This window comes from Apus apus, chromosome 2, assembly GCF_020740795.1.
Source record: "Apus apus isolate bApuApu2 chromosome 2, bApuApu2.pri.cur, whole genome shotgun sequence".
NCBI classification, from domain to species: domain Eukaryota; kingdom Metazoa; phylum Chordata; class Aves; order Apodiformes; family Apodidae; genus Apus; species Apus apus.
In genome coordinates this window covers 13,907,765-13,931,298 of record NC_067283.1, presented here as the reverse complement: position 1 = coordinate 13,931,298, position 23,534 = coordinate 13,907,765, and the positions used below count along the sequence as shown (strand labels likewise).

Genomic DNA, 23,534 nt, shown 5'->3' with positions numbered 1-23,534 from the left:
CCACCTTTTTATTGATCTTTGTGTTTCTGTCATTTTAGAAGAGCACTTAGAGAAGAGGTGAGTCTTTTGAATCTCCACTACTGTTCCTACTTCACCCACTTACACACTTTCCTTTCAGTTTCTGTCATGAAGCCTTTCCTTGAAGCAACCTCTTGATTATTTTTAGGGACTTAAGTTTCATTTATCAGAGCATTTAAACTGTGCTGTTTATTTTGGAATCATATACCACTTGGAAAGCCTTAATAGGCAAAAATCCCCAGACCAAGTTATATACATGAAAATATTTTCAGAGTGATGTTATAACTAAGAAGTCAAAGCTCTGTTTTTAATAATGAGTTTGACACATACTTTGGGATTTGTAATTTTGTACTTAAGGAGGAAGGAAAATATTTTTTTTTTTTTTTTAACAATTAGTAATATTTTCTTATATTGTATTACAAGATAATGTTAGGGTTGCCATTCAGCATTAGAATGGCAGGCAGGGGCAAATCATTGAAGAAGTGGTGTATTCAGGAGTCTAGCGTGTGGCCTCTTGAAAAATTCAGCTTCAGTTTTATGATACCCTGCTACCTGTATGTTTCTTACTTTTAAAGAAAAAAAAGTGAAAATAAAACAATTTCATCTGTGGGGTCTCATGCTGTAAATATTGTGACTGCGTAGCTCAGTATATCTTTGTTTTCAAATATGTTTTTGAATGTTTATTATGCCTGTCTTTTTGTGCCTGATGATGTAGCTTGAGTTCAACAAAGTGTCTAAAACATGATTAAGATTAATTCCTCATTTAAAAAAGAAAAATAGAGAACCTTTTGGGGAGAAAACCAAAGGTCTTTGACTGAGACTTTTTAATTTTTTGTTTCACCAGTCCTTTTTATTTTGTATCCAACATACTGCAACTGAGTGTTCTATAATTTCAGAAATTAATTTACACTATTTCAATATTGCTAGTATGAACGAGGTGATGCTTTTCCAAATAAGATTTCTATGCAGCTACCATTTTGTATGTATTCTCCTTCTATAAGTTAGCTGTTGTTACTTGTTTAAAATTAGTCCAATATTTATTTGAGGGTACAGATATCCCCAAAATTTGGGCAGTGTTCTTTTTTCATAAAATATGCAGCCTTCGAGGTAGGTGTGGTGTTTTCTATATGTATTGCACTTTCATCAGAGTATCTCATTAAATCTAATATTTTCTGTCAATGTAGAGCCTGATAGGAGTATGAGCAATCTAAATAACCACCTTAATTGGTTTTTATCACAATGCAGTGATGAGGGTATTGTAAGATCCGTTACAAGACACAAATAATAGGTTATTCTTCAGTAAATGCAAACCTGTATTTTTATAGACCAGCATATCAAGACTAATTGTTGGGTTTAGTAAACGTGTCTGTTGTCATATTGCAGCACTTGTAGTTTCACATTCTGTGCTCCTTTGTGCACAGCAAGTGGTTTCATGGGTGAGAAATGAAACTGCAGAACAAGTTCACTTCCTTGATGCTAGTGACAGCAATGACAAAAGTTTCCTTCTGAATCAGAGTAGAATTTACTAACTTAATTAATGACTGGATCTAATTTTCCTTAAATAATTGCTAGAAGTGAAACCTGTTTGAACAACTTCACAGTGGACTGAGAAATCTGTTGCTTGAGAAAGTTAGTCTGTATGAAGTTGTATACTTTTTACATTAATTCATTATACGAGTGTATTGATGATCGTTACAGACACTGGAACTCAAGTTTTATTTTCCTTCAGTTAAAGAACTTATTCTTTGTGATGGTACTCTGAACAAAAGTTGTCTAATATTGTCTGGTTTGTATTTTTTTCCCATGATTTCTCACTCATTGTGTCATTTAAACTGCAGAATGTATGAGACAGTTTTGTGGGCTGATTATCTAAGTACAAGTATTCAGATGTTTACATTTTTTGGTAAAATATATCTTTTTCTGTAAAATGTTGAATTATACAGCAGCTGTCTACTGTTTTCAGTAGTCTTGTTGCCAAATTCTAATCACTTCTACTTATCATAATTATGATAACTATATGAAGGATGTAATTTGCCTTGATGTTACTGTACAATAAAAAATAATTTAGCTTCAATATAGATATTTTTATTATTTTGTTACTAATAGAATAATATTTTCTACTAATGCTGAACTTTTCGAGAAGCACAGATCACTGAAAGGACTGTGTGTGCTTTTATGAGAGCACATCCTTATGGAAAATTTGCAAGGGAGTTGTTCTGGGTTTTAAAGTTTCCCCCCCATGTTTCCACTTTCCCCTTCTTCTTAAATCCTTATCAGCATGCATCCTACATTGAGATTTTTATATATTTACTAGTCTTCTGCTATTATTTGATTATATTTTTTTAATATATATTAGCTATTCTTTGGGTGTTATTTGGTTAGGTGCTAATAAAGATTAACTTAGTCAAACTGCATGAGATGTATTATCTCTACTAGTATATAAACTGTTCAAGTGTTGTGGATTGCAGAAGTATTTACCTTTCTTCACTTCATATGTAAATATTCACACTTGTAATTTCCCTTCCCCTAACAGGGAATAGAGAGGCCACACAGATCACTCACAACTAGTGTTTCTTAGAAGGCATGTTCTTTATCAGTCTGCCATTATTCATGTAATTGAGATGCTGTTAATCAATAGCAGGTAACTATTCACAGAGCATCTTGACTTATTCCTTCCCCTCACTTATTCACCCATAGCTCCCTGGCTGGAGCATCAGTTGCAGGGCCCATCCTAGCTCTGTGTTTGGACATAGAGAGTCATCCTGCATTCCCACTGTCCCCCAGCAGCATTTTGGTGGGTATTCAGAAAGTTCCTCCAGGCTCCCTTGTTTCATCAGATGTGGGTGTATAATCCTGTACTCTATGTAAATAGTAGCCACCACCCTCTTGGATGAAATCTGGGTTATATGAGCTCTGGTTGATGCTGGCCTGTTGGTGGTCTTGTTCAGACTGAGCCAGACTATGGTGTCCTGAGTTTGTTAGTTATTGTGGATCCAACAGGATTACTGTTACTCCTCTCCAGAGCTTATTGCTCCAGAGGAAACTCAGGAATTACCTTCTCAGCACATACTTTTCCTCTCTATTCAGCTTGCTGTTTCTTTGGTAACTGTTTCTCTGTCCGTCCTATAGGTGCCTAGAGAACCTCTTCACACAGGCTCACCAGAGGGGCCCTGCATGACATGATGCCATATCTGATAACTTCTTGCCTGTGAATTACAAATGCAATTGTTTGTATGATAGTTAGCAACTATTACTGGTAGTATATCCTTGCTTTCCTCATTAGTAATTAGCATTTTATTTATGTTATTATTTTAGTAATTTATTTAAGTTCTCGTTTGAATTAATTCCAAGATGTGAGTATATTAGCAACAGTTACAGATAGAAAAATAACAGTTTTGTTTCTGGTAATATGATCAGAAGGCAAAGGCCAACTAAAATATGAATTTGTCACATCCAGTCTTGGTGTAAATGTGTTTATTTAAACCTACAGCTTTTATGAAACAATCTCTTGAAAGCAGATTACTCCTTTTAAATTGCTGGGATAGCTTTGTGAGAATAGTTTTCTTTTTAATTTTTACTTAATAGCAAAATAGATTAAGTCTTGATTGTAATGTTTCCACAGGTATATCTTGAAAGACTTTTAACTTATGCAGAGATAGATATCTGTCCAGCAAACTGGAAGCGAATTGTACTGGGTGCGATTCTTCTGGCATCCAAAGTTTGGGACGACCAGGCAGTGTGGAACGTGGATTACTGCCAGATTCTGAAAGATATCACTGTCGAAGACATGTGAGTGCAGTATGTTTATTTTTGTCAAAGAATGCCAAGAACTGGGTGTATGAGTGCAACAGGAAGTTCTCTCATAAATTATATAAAGTTTGTATATCTGCTTTCTATCTAAACATGGTGATGCTGATAGATGGCATGAGGTCTACTTGACAGTTGCTTACATAGAAGACATTAATTATTTTTTTGTTTTCTGGTGAAACTGTATTTACCACTGGATGTTCATGCATGGTGATGAAAACAGACTTGCAGAATATTTAAATGTATAACCTGACAAGGAATCCAGTGAGTCTCAGTGTATTCTCGTAAGCTGATTCTCCATACAGACAGTAGACCAACATGTAAGGCAGGAAACAAATAATTGTGATCCTAATGATCCTGAGATGATCACCCACGTATTTACTGCCATTATTCAGAACCAGTGCTTTTGAGTTGTTGAGGGGTTTTGCCCCACCTGTTTGATGCTGAGTTAATTTCCAATATGTTAGAAGTCTAGTATTTTAACTAGCAATGAGAAATTTCCGTTTTTTCCATTTTTTTAATCTGATGGCATTAATAAGAAGTTCATATTGTTACAACATAGTTGTAATACCTGCCTGAATACTCCTGAGGCATATTAAGAGTACATGCCAACAGTAATAAAAGAAACTATAGGAAGAATGAACATAATTAAGATCTTAATATTTGCAAATACTAACATGAAATATAATTTCACCAAACAGTTGAGAGCTTTTATTTGCTTGGTTGGTTAGTAGGTATTACATATATTGGCTTCATGTGCCTGGGGTTTGTATCATCTGTGTGTTCAGGGCTGAGTCCCACACCACACATGCTTTCCAAGGCACGAGAGTGGTGTTGGAAGGGCTGCAGTGGGATTGGGGCTGGGATGCTGCTGGTGGGAGAGATGCCTCAACAGGCCACTGCAGCTTGTGCATTCAGAGTGACCTTTTCAGTCTACTGGTACACTCCTCCTTTTATAAGAACTAATAACAATAAAATTATTAAAAAGATGCGCAGAGCTAAGAATCTGTAATGAAGTATAGAGACCTGTCTGTGCTTTAACTCACTTAAGTCGGGATTGCAGCCACTGAAGACTTTGTTGTGGATAAGCACTCTGGGAGGAGGGAAGAGGGAAGCAGAGGAAAAGAAGTGTTTATACGGACATAATATTTTTTAATCTCAGTTTGCAATCTCAAAGCAGTGAAAGAGCAAAAGTTGTAGCTAAAGCAGCCCTAATTTAGTTTCTTAATAGTTTGATGTTTGTCAGATTTATAACTGGTCTAAAAATGATCTGCAGGGGAAAGGTTGAATGTTAGGATCAGCTGATTGCTTTAAATTAAACATACTCATACACTGCTAGATAAAGCTTATAAATTGTGAGTAGCTGTCATTACTAAAGTATTAGAAAAGCTATCTGTAAATCTTGTTTTAACAAGCAATTTGCAAGAAGGTGGATTTTTTTCCTTAGTCAAAGTGAAAAATGCAAAGCTTGCCTTGCTGTGGCATGGTGTAGGTACTTTGATTAGTTTTGAAGAAAGCTCCAATTTCAAAATAGAGGTGGGAAATACTGCAGAACACTGATTCAGAGTCTGTCTTAAAATATGTGAGCTACTTTAGGGATGGTTGATGATACTTCTTTTCTGACAACCCAGACAGAATGAGATTTCCAAAATAAAAGGGAGGGTGAGGTGGACAAGAAGCTAATATCAGGCCCTTCACATTTCTGTGTGCAATATTATTTCATGCAGAACAATTAGGTCATGCTTCCTTGTCTGTTTTGAGTGTTTCCTGAATGATTTTGCTAAGCTACTTTTTCCTTGTTCCTTTTCTCACGCTTTCAGTTATTCCAATGGCAGTAAGGGCCTCCCTCCATTCACTTCTGGGAGCTTTTAAAGTATTTCTGAAGCTGGGAAATGAGCTGAAGTAGAGTACTGAGCAGCTTGAAGCAGAGGTTTGACTGTGCTGTGTGACAGTATTTATCAGGAATGGTTATAAATAGGAATTTTGAAATTGCTGATTCTTGGAGTTTTTTGTAAGGCAAGTGATGAGGCATGCAGTGATGATGTGAAGGGAAATAAATAAAGAGGTTATTGTTTTTGACAAAGAGGTGATGATGCTTCTGTTAGAAGTTGCACTGGAGCTATATAACACCATTACTCACATGGCAGAGCTGTTCTCCCATGCTAACATCAGCCCTCTCTCTGCACAGCACATTCTCTAAGCCAAATTGTGAAGAGTCCTTGTCCTTAATGTTTTTAGCTTCTTAACCTTTTCTCAAAGGTTTTAGGGTTTTCACAAACTGCAAAACCAGAGGCCTTGGGGGAGCCTGTGCTCTCTATATGGTACTTGGTGATCTCACTCATGAGCTTTGTGTTTGGGGCTCCTGGCAAATCCTCCAGCAAAGATTCTGGTGCTTGATGACCTGATGTTTGTATTCCCACTGCCAGATTTTCCAATTTTTTTCTCCTTCTCTCCCTAGTGTGGTGGATTTCTTTTCTTTCTGATTTTTCAGGTAGTTAATAAGGTAGAAAAATGGCAGTCAGAATCTTCAACTTCTGTGAATCAGTCAGCATTAGAGTATCTTGCAGAACATTATGCAGACCTTTCTGAGTTGTAGAAGCCACCAGCAGTACTGTGCTAACAGACCCTTGGGAGGACTGAACTGCAGCCTGTGTCTGTAGTCATGTATGTAGTAGCATCACCTAGAGTTTCCATGTGAATCTGGGGAGTGGCCTCAGGAAAGCACATACTTAAGCAGTCTCATGGATGTATTAGGTAGAAGAAGGGTATGATGGTTAGTTATACTACCTTAGTTCAAATCCAAAATACCTCTTAGGGTTTTGTTCTGGTTTTTTTGTTCTTTCTCAGCTGTAGTTTAATCAGCTGGTTTAACCTTCAGATCTGGGAACTAGAGGAGAATAAGAATCTGAGGCTATGTAATGTTCTGCTTAGCTTGCACAAAGTAAAATCTTGGCATTATAAAAGGACATTTGAAGATTATCTTCTGTATTTATAGATAGCGGTCTTAAAAAGGAGTTTTTTTAATTTGGATTTTTTTTTTCAGTTAGACTCTTCAATGCGTGTATTACTTTCAGATAGTCTTTTAATGTTAAATCATATTTATTATGATGTAAACATGGAATTTTGGCAAGTAAGGAAAGAGAATGATCATGATGTAAGAGTGAAGAGTGAGAAAAAATATAATTTCCTTTGAAAAATACTGTACCAGTACTTTTTATCCTCAGATTCTTCCTCTTCTTTTGCCAACTGCCTGAACAATCCTTGCACATTTACACTGCAGTCAAAATGTAATTTAAATGCAATATCCTAGTAAATCAACACCTGCTGATAAAATAGCTGTGCAGTCCATACACTTTTCACCAAACATGTACAGCTTTCACCACTCATTTATTTTTTTCTCATGTCTTCAAATCACCGTTTTAAATATATTATATGTCATTGTATATGTAGGATATCTAGTTATCATGCAGTTTTTGAAATTTTGTTGATGTACTTATTTTTTAATGTAGTTTTTAACACAATGGTGTAGGTAATAGTGTATTTCTATGCTAGACTTATCCCAGGGTGAGAGCTGAAATAGGGCCTTTATTCCTATCTGGCATTTAGACAAACACATTTGTTATAGGTACTGAAAAATAAATGATCACCACTATGATTTTCATTTCACCTAGGGAAAAAATTGCTTCATTCTGTTTGTGAAGAAATATAAGACAGTATGCTGAAAAATTCAGGTTTACCATGACTAGTTTTAAATTATTAATTACAAAAAGCTGAAGAGAGAAAATAAGTTTTCCAGTAATTTTGGTGTTAGAGTTTGCAGCATTTATGAGAGATGTCTGGCAAATGTAGGGCATGTCTGTGTGCGGTGTTTGCATAGCTGTGTGTACAGATCCACCTAGTGGAGGTACAGCAGAAACACAAGGAAATTTTTTACCTGCTAGCTTTTCTTTCCCAGATCGCATTAGATAAGCAGATAAAGGTGCCCTTCTGCTAGCAAAAGTTTGTGTCTGAGTTTGATTGACATTTCAGGAGCAGCTGCAAAGTGCAGCATCTTTCATATCCCTCATGGCATATGTATACCGATAGAGCTCGGTGGACCTTCAACTGGCATAATTGTGTCTGGCAAGAATAAGAAATTAACTTGGTTTCTACCATTTGCAATTTAAAGTAAATTACATTCAGTATGCATAGTCTGAAATATGTTTTCACATCTATCTTATTTCTACAGGAATGAGCTGGAACGCCAGTTTCTTGAGCTGTTGCAGTTCAACATTAATGTCCCTTCCAGTGTTTATGCCAAGTATTATTTTGATTTGCGTTCCCTGGCAGAAGCGAATAACCTGAGTTTTCCTTTGGAGCCTCTCAGCAGGGACAGGGCATATAAACTTGAGGTGAGACACTTTCTTTTTAGATTGCTCAGAGCTGAATTTATGTGGGGGATTTAGAATTTTTGCATTGTTCCTACTTTCTACAATCTCTCCCCAAATATTCCCATCAGATGTTAGAATATCATGTGCCCTGATTTCCATATCTGGGGTTTTTGTGCATTAGATATTCATGAATGTGTGGACAGCTTTTTGGCTTGATTTGCTTCATACTTTTTCTTGCTTTCAATTACTTTTTCAGTTCCAGTTGTCTGAATTTGCCTTGTGAATGTACCCATAGTTTTACAATGACTCTGTTCACAGTTTGGTTTTATGTGTTTGTTTGGTTACTTAAAACTGATTATCCACCTTAAAGGACACAATATTAACAAGGATTGCTGAAAACAACTGTTCTATGTACTTGTTGTCTGTCGCTGTTCCACTTCACATGAATCCAAGTCTGTTCTCTTCCCTGGTGTTTTCTGCAGTAATGGGAGAACAGAAATGGGCACACGTCTTTAATGAATAAATCTTGAATGCTTATGAGACCTGAATATACCATGTGCAGAAAGCACTTTACTGGATGGTTTGGGCCTGTGAAATGCAGGGCACTAGGAATTCCCACAGGAATTTAAAATCATCATTTGTGAGCTCTTTGCAAGGCAGGAATCTTTTTTCCTAAGCTTTTCTGATACAAAGTTTTTCAAATAAGGACATTATTGCATACATTTTATTACTAATTTTGAAATTTTTCATAAGGTGCTGACTGCTTTTAACAATACACACTGTATAATTATGTAATAGCTTTGCACTGGAGGTTGTTTACCTGTGGTTTAGAATGAGCTTTGCATGGTCTGAAGCTCCTAATGCTCCTGTAAAACAGGCAGGCAGAACTACACACGTTTTTGTGGTGGGAAATAGTGCGTGGGAAGATTAATTGACTTGTTTGTGACTGTAATGGGAACAGAAAGTGGTGGAGAAAGAATCAAAGCAGATTTCATTAAAGTTGTATTTCTCATTCTTTCTGATGATTCTTTCTAAATTTTGCAGATAGCTCTAATGAGAGTGTAAGTTAAATCTGTGTATGGAGCATGATATAACTTTGCATCAGGTTTTGTTTCTATTGAAGAGAATTTTAAAGAAAGAAAATTCATTAGGATTGTATTCTTAAATGCAACGAGGTAGTTTACTAATTTATTAGATGGTGGGTCTTGATAGTAAGTGCTGTTATATATATTAAAATTGAGTGAATTCCTTTTTGAAGGTGATGTAGCATGCAGTATTTCCCAATGTTGTCTGCCTATATCACACACAATGTACAGCAGTGGATTACATATGAAGGTAATGGTCATAGCTCCTAAACCCTTAGAAAATAGGGAGTGACTGTAAATGCCCAGAGAATACTAATGGTTCTTCTGTACTAACTAAACAGAAGGCATATTTTAAAATATATATATATATATTTTTTTTTTTTTAAATAAATCCATAATGTTAAAAATTTTCCCATGTTGGGGATGTCTCGTGCTGCTAGCAGAAGTTGGCAGTAAGGTAGCCCTGCTAGCCAAAGATGATGTCTTCAGGGAAGTGGAGGAGTATCAGCTGTGAAGCCAACTTGGTCTACCAGCTTCTGGCCTCTGTTCAGCGGCCGGAAGGAAGGGAACATCATGGGAACTGCTTTGTTCCCTGGCAGTACTCGGTTGTCATTATGTGCCCTTGAATCTAGTTGATAGCATGATGTATAGCCTAGTTCCTTGGGCAGTTAAGCATTTTACTTGCCAAGGATTATCAAAATGCATTTTCAGCACTTCCCTAGGTCTATCCCTATTCTGTGATGTTCAGCCCAGACTTCTCTTTTTTAAAACAGTTTTCTGGATTGTCAAGTGGAGTAGACGTGGTAGCAAATAGGTTGTGATATTTTAGATACTGAGAGAAGAGCTGCAGTCTGTGATGACAGACAGCAGACTTAGCGAATGCACACACGCAGTGGAAGGATTTGCTTTGTCTGGTAAACTGAAAGGACCTTGCTCAGTCCTAAAAGTTAAAACAACTTATTTACTGACATTTGAATTCACAGAAAGTCTTTCATAGAGAAATGGTTATAACACACTTTTTCTACTTTTAAATTTTCAAGCTATTTTATGTATCTAAAGCAGGGGTATTAGGTCTGGCATGACAAAATCTGCATTGCTATTTCTGCAAATACAAGGTTGATACACCTTTGATTAAAAAAAAACAAATAAACAAGAAGACCAAGGGGAAGCCTTATAAATACTGTTCCTCATCAAATGGAAATGCTGGGCAAGTTCCAGCAGCTTAAAGATGCTATAAGAGGTTATAGTACTTTGTAAAAATTACATTGTTTTCTGGAGTCAATGTTTTTCCTTATTTGATGTTCCCACAATTGACATTTAGGCAGCTTTGTCTTTTAGATGACTAAATGAAAGTTTTTTTTTTTTTGCTTTTCATCAGCCTGTGGCCTAAAAGTGTCCTGATTTTGTTATGCCAGTACACCTAGTAGCCAGAAACCATTTTCACGACCACCCCGCTTTTTTTCTTCCATTGTGTGGAATCATTCAAGTTAAAAACAGCAACTAACCTTTCATTAGATCATCCAGTCTGTCCACCTGCCAATGCTGTTTGTTCCAACCAGCATATGTTCTAGTGTGTTTTCCCCTTCCTTTTAATTACGTCAAATGTCAAGGCTTTCTTTGCTTCTCATGAGAACTGTTTTCTAATGTGGGAGACTTTTCTGCCAAGAAGGTTGTTGGGTATCCATCCTTAATCCACTATTTTGTAATTTCCTACTCTTTCACCTGGCTATTCTCCTGTTTACTGAGCTAAATATGAGTCAGATTCTGCTTTTTGGCGTAAGTCTACAAAATGTGCCCATTGTATTTCTGCTTGTGACTTCAAGGCTAGATTTTGTAAGATTTCATTAGTGCACTCCCAGTTTAACTGACTGTGCCTTGTCTGAACTTTTTATTGTTAGGATAGTGCTCAGGCACATAGTTGAAATGCTTTCAACTACGTGCCATGTTTTCTTGACCCTAAAGAGGTACAGTCCCATAGATCAAACAGATAAAAAAGAGGGGAAAAATATGTACATTACAAGTAGAGAAGTGTTTTTATATCCCTCCAGCTGCCTGCTGTCCGAGTGATGGATTGCAATCCTCTGTGTTTGGTATGTGCAGAACCCTTTTAGCTAAGAAGCTAGGGAAGAGCAAAACTCCCTTGCTCTTTTATTAGGAGTTTCCCAATTGTCCTTCATTTCATTCTCCATAAATTAAGGAGAACCCCTGTCATCACAACTTCTGCTTCTTCAAGTGATACATATATATTATTTATTTTCCTTTACATTATCCTTATATATAATCCTTGCAGACTCAATGCTCTCTGCCACTGCTAAGTTCTCTCTGGTTTGTCCATTTTTTTCACAGGATTGAGTAGTGTTGCTGTTTTTAAGAATGTTTTGATTTCATATGAGAAATGGTCCCTTGCAACTGTCAAAACCAGAAACATCAGGTGACAGAAAGGTGTTTATAAGCTATTTGGATTTATTATTTTGGAAATATTTATTATTTTCTGCTTTTGTCTTTGTTTCCCCATATATTGCACTAAAATTGACTAACGAACTTGACAAATGGGCTCCAAATGTCAATTTTGTAAATTTTTTGCAAATGAAGAGGCATCTTTAGATACAGAGTTGCTTTAAACAGTCCATATGATGAATCACCAGAGATGAGATGCCAAATATTAAGTGCCACTTAGAAGCAAAATTTCATTTTTCTGACCAAGTGCCAGAACAGAAATTTTCCTGTGAAACAGGCATTTTTAAAGTGATTACGTCTCTCACTGTTTGATGTCTAAGGTAGTATTCTGATTTGGCAGCTGAAAAAAGCTGAGCTCCACCTCAATAAACCTGTTTGCCAATCCATGCCAAGGCATCATCATTTCATGATTAAATGCTTTTAATCTATTTGATTTAAAATCTGATTAAATTACATGAACTTTCTTAATCCATTGAGTTCCTTGTTAAATTAAGTAAAATGTTATTAAGCAGGTTTAAGCGAGATATGGTCTACAAAGCAATGGAATATTTCTTATTTTATTCTGATGTTCTCTTCATGTGCACCAAGAAAGAAAACTGTGTTCAAGAGTTGTCTTAAAAAAGGGAAATTCCATATCCAACTAAAAAGTAATAACTGGTTTCTTGGTGGTTTTGTGTTGTTTTGGTTTTATTTTAATGAACCACGTTTTATGGCTGTTTTGACCAAAGCATTAGATGAACCTGCTCTCAGATGGATGGGTTGTGTGCTTCTGTCATACCTGCCTCAGATCTTTGCAGGACTATTAAAACTAAAGGTCTCTTCACTGCTGCAACTTCCTGTGCTATAGAAGTAAAGATTAAGAAAGAGAATGATGAGCAGTGGAGTTAGACTGTTTGTTTGTAGTCGCCTTGTTTTATAATCAAACACTCGGTAGTGGTTTTGTTTGTATAGTACTCTTTATTAAACATCCTATCTTAAGACACTACTTAAAAGCATTCTTGAGTAAATAAAAATACTGGTCTAGTTCACAGTAGTTTTTAATTTGACCTTGAGTACTCCTTGCAGTGAACTTTCTCTGCAGTTCTGCATGTTTGATCATCAGACTTAACATCCCTGCTGATGCCAACCATAGCCTGTCCCAACCATATGAACTAACAGACATACTATTTTAGGGCCTGGTGTATTTGTGTGTATGAGGGCTACGGTAAATACTTGTTTTAAACTTGGCTAAAAACAGTAGAGGAAACATAAACCCTGAACTCCAGTGTAGTATAATAGGAGTTGACGTCTGAATAATGTTCGTCTCTTTCTTGAGAAGGTTTTTAGCTTTACTGTGTATTTCAATGCAAATCAAATTACTCTAAATACGAGTTACGTTTCCCACTGGCACCATGTAAGCCTGATCACATAGAAATCACCATCTGCCTCCGAAAGGCAAGTAAACATCAGCTTTGGAAGCAAAGCACGGTGGGTATTCTGCCAGACAATGTATCAGTAGAGAAAAATACAATTACTACAAGATTTTTTGGGAAGTGAAAAAATTAAGACCCGTCCTCTTGATACCGTCTCCAAATAAGCTTGCAATTTCTATAGATGTTTTTTTTAAGTTTTCCTCGATTTTTCACCAATGAAGTACTATGTAAGACTTGCCATATAGCAGTGGGTAAGATTTGGCAGCTACTTCATGGAGATTTGTGATGGTTAACGTGTGGAGAAAAGGCTTGGAATGTGCTCCCTCAGTCCTTCCAAAGCAGCTGTGGTGGCAACCAGAGTGTGCTTCTTTCTTTTAAGATTAATGAAATAAGCAAGGATTTGGGGAGAAGCTCTTCACATGTTTTGCTCAGTGAAGTGACTTACTGTAGTTCTACCTGTATGCAGAAATCTGCATTTATTTTGTTTTACTTGTACAGGTGTGGTCAATGCAATTGAGGTTTTTCCCTTCATTTGTCTTACAGGCCATTTCCCGCTTGTGTGAAGATAAATATAAGGACTTCAGGAAAGCTGCAAAGAAACGGTCAGTCAGTGCTGACAATCTGACTGTGGTTAGATGGTCCCCTGCTATTATCTCCTAACAGAGGAGGCTGGAATACTCCTACGGACGTACTGTTTCATCCATCCATTTTTTGGGGGTGGGCTGGGGGTGGGGGGCTAAAGAAAAAAGACTTCTGATTTTTTTATTTTTAAATCTGTCAAGCTGCCTTTACAGTGCCTCCCCATTGTGTAGCACACGAGTAAAATACCTAGTGGAAGGAGAAATGGAGAAATCAGTGTTCGGGAGAGAAGATGGGTGACAATTTTTTTCTCACTTTGGCTAACAGCTTTACACTTCTTATGAGGAAACAGCAAATCAGGTGCTTGGAAGAAGAAACAAAAAAAAATGAAGTAGAGGCAGAAAAATATATAAGAACTGTGCCATTTTCTAATACGCTGTAGTCATGAGGAGAAATGGCAGCATGAAAACAAACCATGTAGTCAGATGACTGTGCACAAGAGGAATGAAGTTGGAAGGGTTCTATCCTGAAGGTTTCTCTTTATGTCTTTTTTTATTTGGGTTTGGTTTTTTTGCATTCCTCATTGCTGCTTCCCAGCATAAATTCTTCCCCTTGCACAGCAGCAAATACAAAGTCTGTATTTACAGTAGCACAAGCCCCTGAATAAAAAGCATTGGGTTTTTTCACTGCACTTTTCTCTGTAAGCTGTCTTATTAGCATTATTCTTCATAATTATTATGCATATGTTATATTTCTTGTATGCCTTTTACTGTATTTCAAAAAGGAGAACTTGACCATAGTGCTGAACCAAAAGTGTGTACAGGGATCAGAAGATCTTCGTAATTTCATGATGTGTTTTATTTATAGTATACTTGGGTGTGTGTGCCTTCCTGAGTTCTTGGAATCATTTATTTTTCCTTACTATAAAGATACAGTTATTAAAGTATTCAGATGATGATGATAAGACTTGGGCCAAATCTCTGAAATTTGCAACAGATCTTGTGATCCTTTTTGCAGATTTTCATAGCATTAGAAGTTTAGCAGAATTCATTTTGTGAGATAGTTTTTTTTGTGTGTGGCCTGACAAGTTCATTCCTTCACCTCCAGGTCCATTGTTGCAAGCAATATTCTCAGTGTTTATATGTTTACTTTAAATCAAAGTGAATCTGTTTGTATAAAATAAAAAATGATAAAAAAATTGTTCCAGTGAGAAGGCCTGTAGAAGAGAAGAATGGAAACCTTAACAAAGTATTTGTCACAAGTAGATTTGATTTTGAAGATAAAATACAAACCCTCATGTTTTTCAGCATAGGTGCTTATAGAAATTAAAAGTAACCAAACTGTGAACGTAATTTTCAACACTGATTAATATAAAGCTCTTTGTTGTTGTTACTAGTTCCCTCTTACTGTGACTGTTGCCCCCTTGGAATTTTTAGGAACCTTTTATACAAAATAACTTGTCAGTATAAACATATTTGCTTTATAATGCCCCAGGGTGATATTTTTTTTCCCCATTTTTTTGCACACTTTAGAAAGATGTAGCTGAGAAGTCTCAGTTCCCTGAAATCCTTCCTTTGCGACTATCACTGCAATGAATAGCAACAGACACCCCTGATTTATGCACTATTGTGGTAAACCATAAAGATTCCATATTTGTTTTATTAAGCCCTATGGGCTTGTAGCAAACCTGAGGGCCCCCAGATGCACACTTGATTTCCAGTGCAGTGGTAATCCCTGCCTCCGGGTGGAGAGGCCCTGACAGGATTGAAGTAGTACTACCAAACAGTTTTCTGTTAACTTTCTAATGTGATTTGTGTAGTTGGAGACATGAAGGTTTTGTCCATAAATTCTCCTGATGTCCTTTGGGCCTTTAAAATAATCTGATTCTCATCACTTCTTGCTGTGCCATTGCATCAGAACTGTGAGTATCTCAAGTCCATTTTTCCCATGAGCATGGAATGTAAGGAAACTGTAACAGTACAAATGCAAATCACAGCATTTAAAACCTCTTTACAGATGGTATCAAAAGGAACATTTTCAGAGCATTTGAAATCCATCCTTTATAAGCATAAATTTAGACTTTACAAATATGTAAAATATTTTGATTTATCAACACTTTGCTAAACTGTTTTCCATTTAACTTGGTATCAGGAATATTGGTTTTATCCATTTCTGGGTGATAGAGATATGAACTTTGGATTATGTAAAGATCTCAATGCATCTACTATAATTTTTGTGAAGTTTATTAAACTACTCTAAAGATTGTATAGTCTATTTATTGTATGTATGTACATACAGTCTGATACTTTAAAAAGTGGATTCCGTAAAACCTGGCTCAGTCTTGTTTGGACTATTGAATATCGTTTTAGCCTTGTGCACTGGACTCTACCTCTGTATAGGAGAATTTTCCATATTCTTAATTAGTATTGATTCTGTGATTAACTTGGTTATGTTTCTTGCACTAAGAATTAAAAAAAAAAAAATCTGGTCAAAGTGTGGATTTTTCTTTAGTTTGAGTTTTGCCATATGAATCCTCTCCATTTAGATGAATGTTTCTTTCCCTCATGGTTATAGAATAATTATTTGCTTTTTCTTCTGGTTTGTTCCACAGTTACCAAAAAATACAGTACCTGTCAGTAAAAATTACCTAGTGTCTTTTGTTTGCAAGGTGTTCTATACCATGTAATTAAAAATTAATTATTATTTAGGATTATGTTGTGTTTAGTGTAGTTTTTTTAAGTGTTACTGTATGGAAAATACCATTGCAAGGTCAGAGAATCACCCAGGGGGTGAGAAGAACCAAATAGTGTTTTAATTAACAGCACAAGTACATTGTGTTTTTCATTTCAGAACCTAAAACTAAATTTGCTGTAAATGTTTTCTGGATTAAGGTTTTCATTATTGCTTTGGTCACCAGCTCAGAAACGAAAAGGTGTGGGAAATGTAATAAACCTGTCCCTTCAAGCATCATTGTCTTAAGGAATTGTTTTTGTATGTTGAGCCAGTGGGCCATTTGTTTGGTCATTTATGGTTGGTAATTGGATAAATATTTGAAAAAGGTGTCTTCTAAGGATTTTTATTCTGCAGCCCAGAGATGTTTCCCTAATTTATTTTTCCATCTGCAAACTTGTTTACATTTCATTTTATGTTTATATTTATTGAATGATACATATTGACAGATGCTGTTCTTTGGGACTGATGACACTGGAGTCACATGATAAAGAACAAAAAGAAGAAAAAAGTCAAATCGCCTTTTCCCTGTTTGACAAACCTGATCAGTCTTTCAAATTATTAGTATTTTCTGTTGCTAAAAACATACAAAATCTGGTCCCATAGCAGGGTAACGGTGCCCTTTTCAACAACTGTATTTTTTTATTTATCTTTTTTTATCTTTTGGTTTTGGGTTTGATTTGTTGGGGGTTTTTTTTGAGAGAGAGAGATCAGTATATATGACTTTGTTACCCTTAGCTTATTTAGCTTAGTTTATCACATACACTAAAAACGTGGTGGAAGAACTGTTTACATTTATGGAGTCTTAGTTCAGACTTTGTTTTTTAACACCTCTTTGTCTACTTCCTATCTTCCCTATTGCCAGAAACCTAAGATACAATGTAAAGATTAAAAGTAGCAAAAACCCCATCAGAAAGGGATGGTGGTATATTGGTGGCAGGTGACAATGTGACATCTGGTAGCATTGGCTATATATAAAAATAGCAGTATGTGGGAGGGGATAGAGGATTTAAAAGGGCAAACCAGAAAAAAAACAAAGCCTTAACAGCTGAAGCAACAAATTATTTACAGTTACCCTTTGTTGATAAGGAACATTGTGTTTTCCAGTGATGTGTTTAAACTACCAACTGCACATCCACTGCAGACTCGTGTTGCTCTCAACTTCTGTGTGGTCTTAAGAAAGAATTCACCCCATGTGCCTTTTAGCACTTTCCTCACTTCTGTTTCAAACATATTTCTGTAATCAGAATATGTTAATTTTTTTTACTTGAATTGACAGTTGTCAAAAACATCTGCCTACCTCTGCAGTGGAGTGCCCACTTAGTGTCTCTGACAAGTTCTGAGAAGACAGCTCAATATAAACACAAATGTATCTGCCTGAAATGTTAGTTATGTTGCTGCTGTTTTTTCTCTTCAGCTGAACCACATCTTGAGGAAACCACAGAACTGATGAGAGTTTGAGTTGCAAAAACTAAAGGTAATAACAGAAGGCAGGTAGTGACCACCATGAGGAGAAAATGCTTTAAGAAAGGAAAGATGTAGAAGAAAAGCTGCTGATCATAAGGAAACCAAAAGTGATAACAGACATAGATATAATGCTAAAAATTAGAGTGTGCATGAGCCTACTTTTCTGAGTCTGGTGATTCCTAGAACCACAGCTTGAAAAGAGCTGGAAGCATGACCCAAGAAAGTCACACTTGGGTCTGCTTCTGTGGTCTGGACTTGGTCATCAAGCTCTTCCCAATAAAAAAAAAGGAGTGTCAGGATGGCAGATTGAAGAAAGGCAGGTGACAGAGCTGTGCAAATAGACTGGATTTCTTGTGTTCCTTCTAGAACAATTGGTCTGCTGCAATTTGTTGATTAGGTGAAAGTTGAGAGTTGTTTTTTCCTGCCCCCTGATGTGGTGATAGGTGGCAGTATACCTGTGTTTCCCATGTAAGTTGTCCAGAATCTTTGTAGAGTGTATAAAGCTCACTCAAGGCACTGATCAGCATCTTTTGTGTCAGTGATCTCTACAGATTGAGAGCAGCAAATAACAAAATGCCAAGAATTGTCTTTGTGAAAACTGTGCACTTTTTAGCTTACTCAGTGTATTTACATAATTAGTATCAGACTTCTTTTGCTTACCTTGCATCCCTGACACAGGCTGGAGTGCTATGGGAACTAATGCAGTAAAACTTGAAGCTAAATAATCTTTGGCACTAGCACTGCTGCCCTTTTTGAATTCACTGTCAGTGAAGCACATCCTCAAAAGGCAGATGAAGACTTACTCGTGTGACAAGGGCTTTACTGAACCAGGCGATACATTAAGACACCTTGTGTAAAAGAGTCTGCAGCACACTTAAGTCTAGAGCTAATTCTTTCTTATCTTTGTGTTTTCTTGGTTCGCTGCCTGAGGGTTTTCATGCCCTTTTATTTTAGACCTTAGTACAAATTGTTCTCCATAGAAACAGTATCTTGGGAACTGGCAGCTTTGATACACTTGCTGCCTTAAATGTAAGCAACAGTGATCATCCTGTGACACCATACTTCCCTTTCATGTATTTCAGGCAAGCTGAGCATTCTTCTGTGGAAAAAGAAGACACCAAAAAGATGGGGATTGGTGTGCTAGAAGGTGGAATTAGGTGTGTGTAGTTTTAAAATAAACTGGGAAATAAAGATGGACAAATGTATTTGTATCTTCTGTGGTGTTAATACAAAAAGGATTTGGTGATACTTTTAAGTAGTGTGGTGATAAATTTCCTGGGCCTGGAGTTTGAGGGATAATTGTCTGCCTTCAGTGGGACAGAATATGCAAATTGTATTGCCATAAATCCTAGGAGGAGGAAGACATGGTTGTACTGAGGAAAATGGAACAGAAGCAACACATACACCAAATAATCTTGACTATTGTGCATTAGAACTGCAGGGCTCGGTGTTGATACACAATCTTAGTAGTGTTTGGAAAGTATTGGTGGTCACCTTACTTACATGATTCCATACTGTTCCTTTTGTAAGGTAAAGTAAAAGGTCATCCTGGGTATGCAAAAGCTTAGCACACTTCATCAAGTACTAGAATATAATGAATAATATTTGGAGGTAGGCTTTACCAAAAAACATGTGGAAGAGCTCCTGTTAAGAACAAAAGCCGCTGGGGGTAATTTGATGGTGCTGTGTGTCTTCATCAGTGTGGGCATTGTGTAAAGAGGGTCTCTTGCTTGTAACACCTCCCAGTACTTATCAATGACACTTCGGAAGTCAGAGGGGTGACAGGGTGAGAAGAATTGCAGACACCACCCACCCACCTACCCCCAAATAATAAATCCAAGTTCATTATTGTAGTTACCATAATTCTGCATTAGCACTAGCAGGGTTGTGAACAGAGGACATGCAACTTCTGCATGTAGTCACTTTGCACAAAAGTGAAAATGTTTTACATTTCCAGATCACCACCAGTGTTTGTAATGTTAGTATTCCATTTACTTACTACTGCCAGAGTATGCACCTTACATCTTACCATGGGAGTGAGTCCACTGTCTGAAAATGTACAGTAACAGTGCTTTGTAGGGCACAAATTCTAAATCCATCCTCTGAGAAACTAGCGGACTGATTTTTGTATCCCAGGAAAATAGTTGGGTATATCTTGAATATTTTTCAGTATTGTCAAGTAAAGGGATCTTCCAGATCTGCTTGGATTTAAGGCTTTGCATCAATGATTTCTTCTACTGGACAGAAATAGGTACTACAAAGCATAAAGCAACAGTATTGAGTTCATCTGGAGAAATGAGACCAGCCAGTCATGTCACTCTGGCACAGAGCCTGGATGCCTGAGTGAACAAAGGACCCACATGGTTATTCTGCTTCCCTGTTTAGTAATGAATCCACTGCTGGATTTCAGTGCCAACATCTTCAGTGTTTCTGACCTGAGAGAAATCTGGACCATGAAATCACTGCTTTTCTATGGTAGGCTGTCATTATGCTAGAAAGGCTTTATTTTGTTCTGCTCTGTTTTGCTGGCATGTGGCAGAACAAAGTTATTCTGTTCCTTAGGGCATGCAGGTAGCTGAAGCACACATGGATCTGATCCCAGCTGCAATATTTTCCCTTTAATTTTTCTGAAATAATTTTTGTTTAGGAAAAGAAACCAGAGCCAGAAAATCAATTTTCTCTGAAATACATAGATTCCATTTCAGCATCTAATTTTCCCATTTCAGATTTTTAAATATAATTTCAGACTTGAGTGAAATTCTCCTTAATAAGTGCAGCACGTGCATGTTTAGTTTTTGTATTCACTGCATTAGATAAGGAATTTTTATGGCAGTTGCTAATAGAAAAAGTCATTATTTTAAATGTAATTTGAACTTGTTTGTCCCCCTGAGGACTGCATTTGTCTGGATTTTTCTACTTACTAAGAATAGATAAATCCAATGATACAAGGTTGCAGGGTTTGGCACTGTCCTCTTCGTAGTGTAACATGAACAATTAACTTTTTACTTATTACAGCATAAATTGAAAACTTCATGGGATTGCAGAAGACATAAAGGAAGAAAACTGCAACTTGCATTTCTTCAGCACGCTCTAGTATCTGCCCATCTCCCTCAGCTTTTCTTCATAAAATGTCCTAGAACATGGTTTCAGCTTCTACTGCTGAATGTACTGTATTCTCCTGTATGTGGAATTGCTCAGGATTTGACAGAAAAAAACAACCCAACCCTATCAATCCCTGTTAAGACTTGAAGGGTGCTCCCAGGGAGGTGAGGCTGAAATGCAATATGAAAAGGGAAGAAGGGAAAGAGGATCTCTTGGGGCAGTGGAAAGCAGCAACAGGCTGAGCTCCAAGACCTAGGCCAGTGAAGCAGGCATGGAGGTCAAGCTTCCCATGGCAGCCATGCCACAAATTCTTCACCCTCCTCCTTGCAGCTAAAATCCTGAGCACTGAAACCGTCTAATTCTGCAGATTTGTGCTGGTTTGAGTTGTCAGCTTATGTATGTGATGCGTTAAACTGAAACTGGGTCGGTATCATTAGGCAGCCCCAGTGCACGTCTAACCTAACACGTGTTTGCAGCTGCTTCCCCCTGCAGCAATGCTCTCACCCATGCTGGGCCTCCTCCTGTGCCCTGCCTGTCCCCACAGGGTGGGCTGTGAGCTGGGGGCCCTGCATGCTAGCCTGAGCATTTTTAAGCAGACCTAATCTGGTCTCCTCCCTGCTCTATCCAGCAGCTGATATTTGCATTAGTAGCAACGAGCTCTTAGGGTTAGATTACAGAGATCATTGGTAACACTGAATTTGAAGGTTGTGTCAAGAATTACGAATTTTTTTTTTTGCATTTCAGAGCAGAGCAGGATTGTTAGCTAGTGGGTTTGCTTTGGTTTATTTATCTGCACGTACTTCAATAGTGGACATAGAGGGTTTTGCACTGATCAGTGGAAGTCCAGAGAAGATGAAGTCTTGTCCAGTACAATTGTGTCACAACCACGTGTCCCAGGAGCAGAGGGAGAGCTGAACTGAAACACAAAGCTCACATCAGGCACTCTCAGATATTTATGGTTGCTTTCTCAGCGTTAGAGGAGTTGAAACCTGTAAACTTGGGGGATGAGTCATATCATTGCAGCAGGCAGGAAGAGTAAGAGGGGCACATTACTTGAAATGAAAATGACTTCTGAGCATCACAATCTGGGACAGGGATGCCTGCAGACCAGAAGTGGGTGTCAAGGGGATTCTGCCACAAACCACTAAATGGAGAAGAATTCAATAGCCATAACAGGAAACAGTAAGTGAAAACTCTAAGTCCTCCTGACTCTCTTCAGTGTGAAGAAAAAACAGTATTACAGTAGAGGAATGCACGTTAAACATGGCCTGAAGTGCCCATGCTAACTTTCAAATCTAGATGTTATAACCTTCCAAAGTTGTATATTTTTTCAGATACATTAATTTTATAATTGAAAGAAATATTTAGATAGACATAAAAGTAACTTCATTTGTCATGTACATAAAATAAAACAATTGTATTCAGGAATGCAGGTATTTGGTAATTTATAGGATTGGATTCCCAGAAATGAAAACATCATGGGCAAATTGAGTGGATTATAGTACTTAAACAGCTGTTCTTTGAGATGTTTCCTAAGATTTTTTAAGTACCCTAAATATTTTTTCCATTAGAAGAAATGAAGACAGCAAAATGTAAAAAAATTGGGGGGGGGGGGGAGAATAAATAGGGAAATTTTCAGTTTTTCAGTACCAGCAATTAGGAGGCACAATGCAGTTCACAAGGGAAATATATCCATAAATATCCATGGCCAGTTGTGTAAGAACTAATAAAATTTTAAATGTGTCAAGAACACAGTAATTGGTAGCAATTCTGTAGATTAGATTGAAATGGCAAAGTATCTGTCATAATGCAGAAGAGGCAGAAAGACTGAGGTAATAGCCCTGCTTTGTCTTGGCATGCTGTGTTCCTGCCTTGCCATAGTAATGAAATTCCATTTCTATTATCACTAAAAGAATTTTCAGTGGAGGCTGCTTGATAACTTAGAGTGGGCAAAATCACTTTACCCAGCCAACCTTTTGCTGAGGCAAAACTTGGTTGGCTGGAGGTTTCTCAGGTCTGGGAGGGAATCTACCTTGGGAGCAAAGCTTAAGAACATGAGGTAGTTTAGTCTGCATTTGTCCTGAGCACAGCTAATGGAAAGGCTGAATGCTGTGCAAGTGGTGGGGAAGTAAAAGGATTTCCATGCTGTTTTGTGGAAACAGACTCTCATTAAAAAACAAAACACACTATTAATAGAAACTGTAGAGAAAGACTTCTGATACAATTTTATAGGCAAGGCTATTGATATATTCTATTGAATAATGTTCAAAGTATTTGCTATATATTTTCTTGTGTGTTATGATCTTTACTGTGTCTCCAGAAGCTGTAAGGTTTCTTGGCCTCCTCCAACAGCATGAACCATGTAGGACTTGAGGAATCCCTTGCTTTTCGTATCAACTCTCCACTAATTGGCTAGAGGGACATGTCTACAGTAGTGGCTTCCCAAGAGGTTTGATTGTAAAAGCTTTGATAGCTAAAAACTAAATAGCTGCAACCAATGAAATAGC

General features: G+C 37.2%; 1 protein-coding gene across 4 annotated transcripts in view; it reads left to right on the top strand.

Annotated features, from left to right (window-relative positions):
• The window catches only part of CCNY (cyclin Y), a 121,739-nt gene extending 105,301 nt beyond the window's left edge, over positions 1 to 16,438 (top strand). For all 4 annotated transcript variants that reach the window (XM_051609278.1, XM_051609279.1, XM_051609281.1 and 1 more), the window contains 3 exons: positions 3,641 to 3,807; positions 8,054 to 8,216; positions 13,693 to 16,438. In XM_051609278.1, coding sequence (XP_051465238.1) covers positions 3,641 to 3,807; positions 8,054 to 8,216; positions 13,693 to 13,809 — 447 coding nt within the window. In that variant the 3' untranslated portion in view covers positions 13,810 to 16,438. The remainder of the gene's footprint in view (positions 1 to 3,640; positions 3,808 to 8,053; positions 8,217 to 13,692) is intronic.
• The last annotated feature ends 7,096 nt before the right edge of the window (positions 16,439 to 23,534 follow it).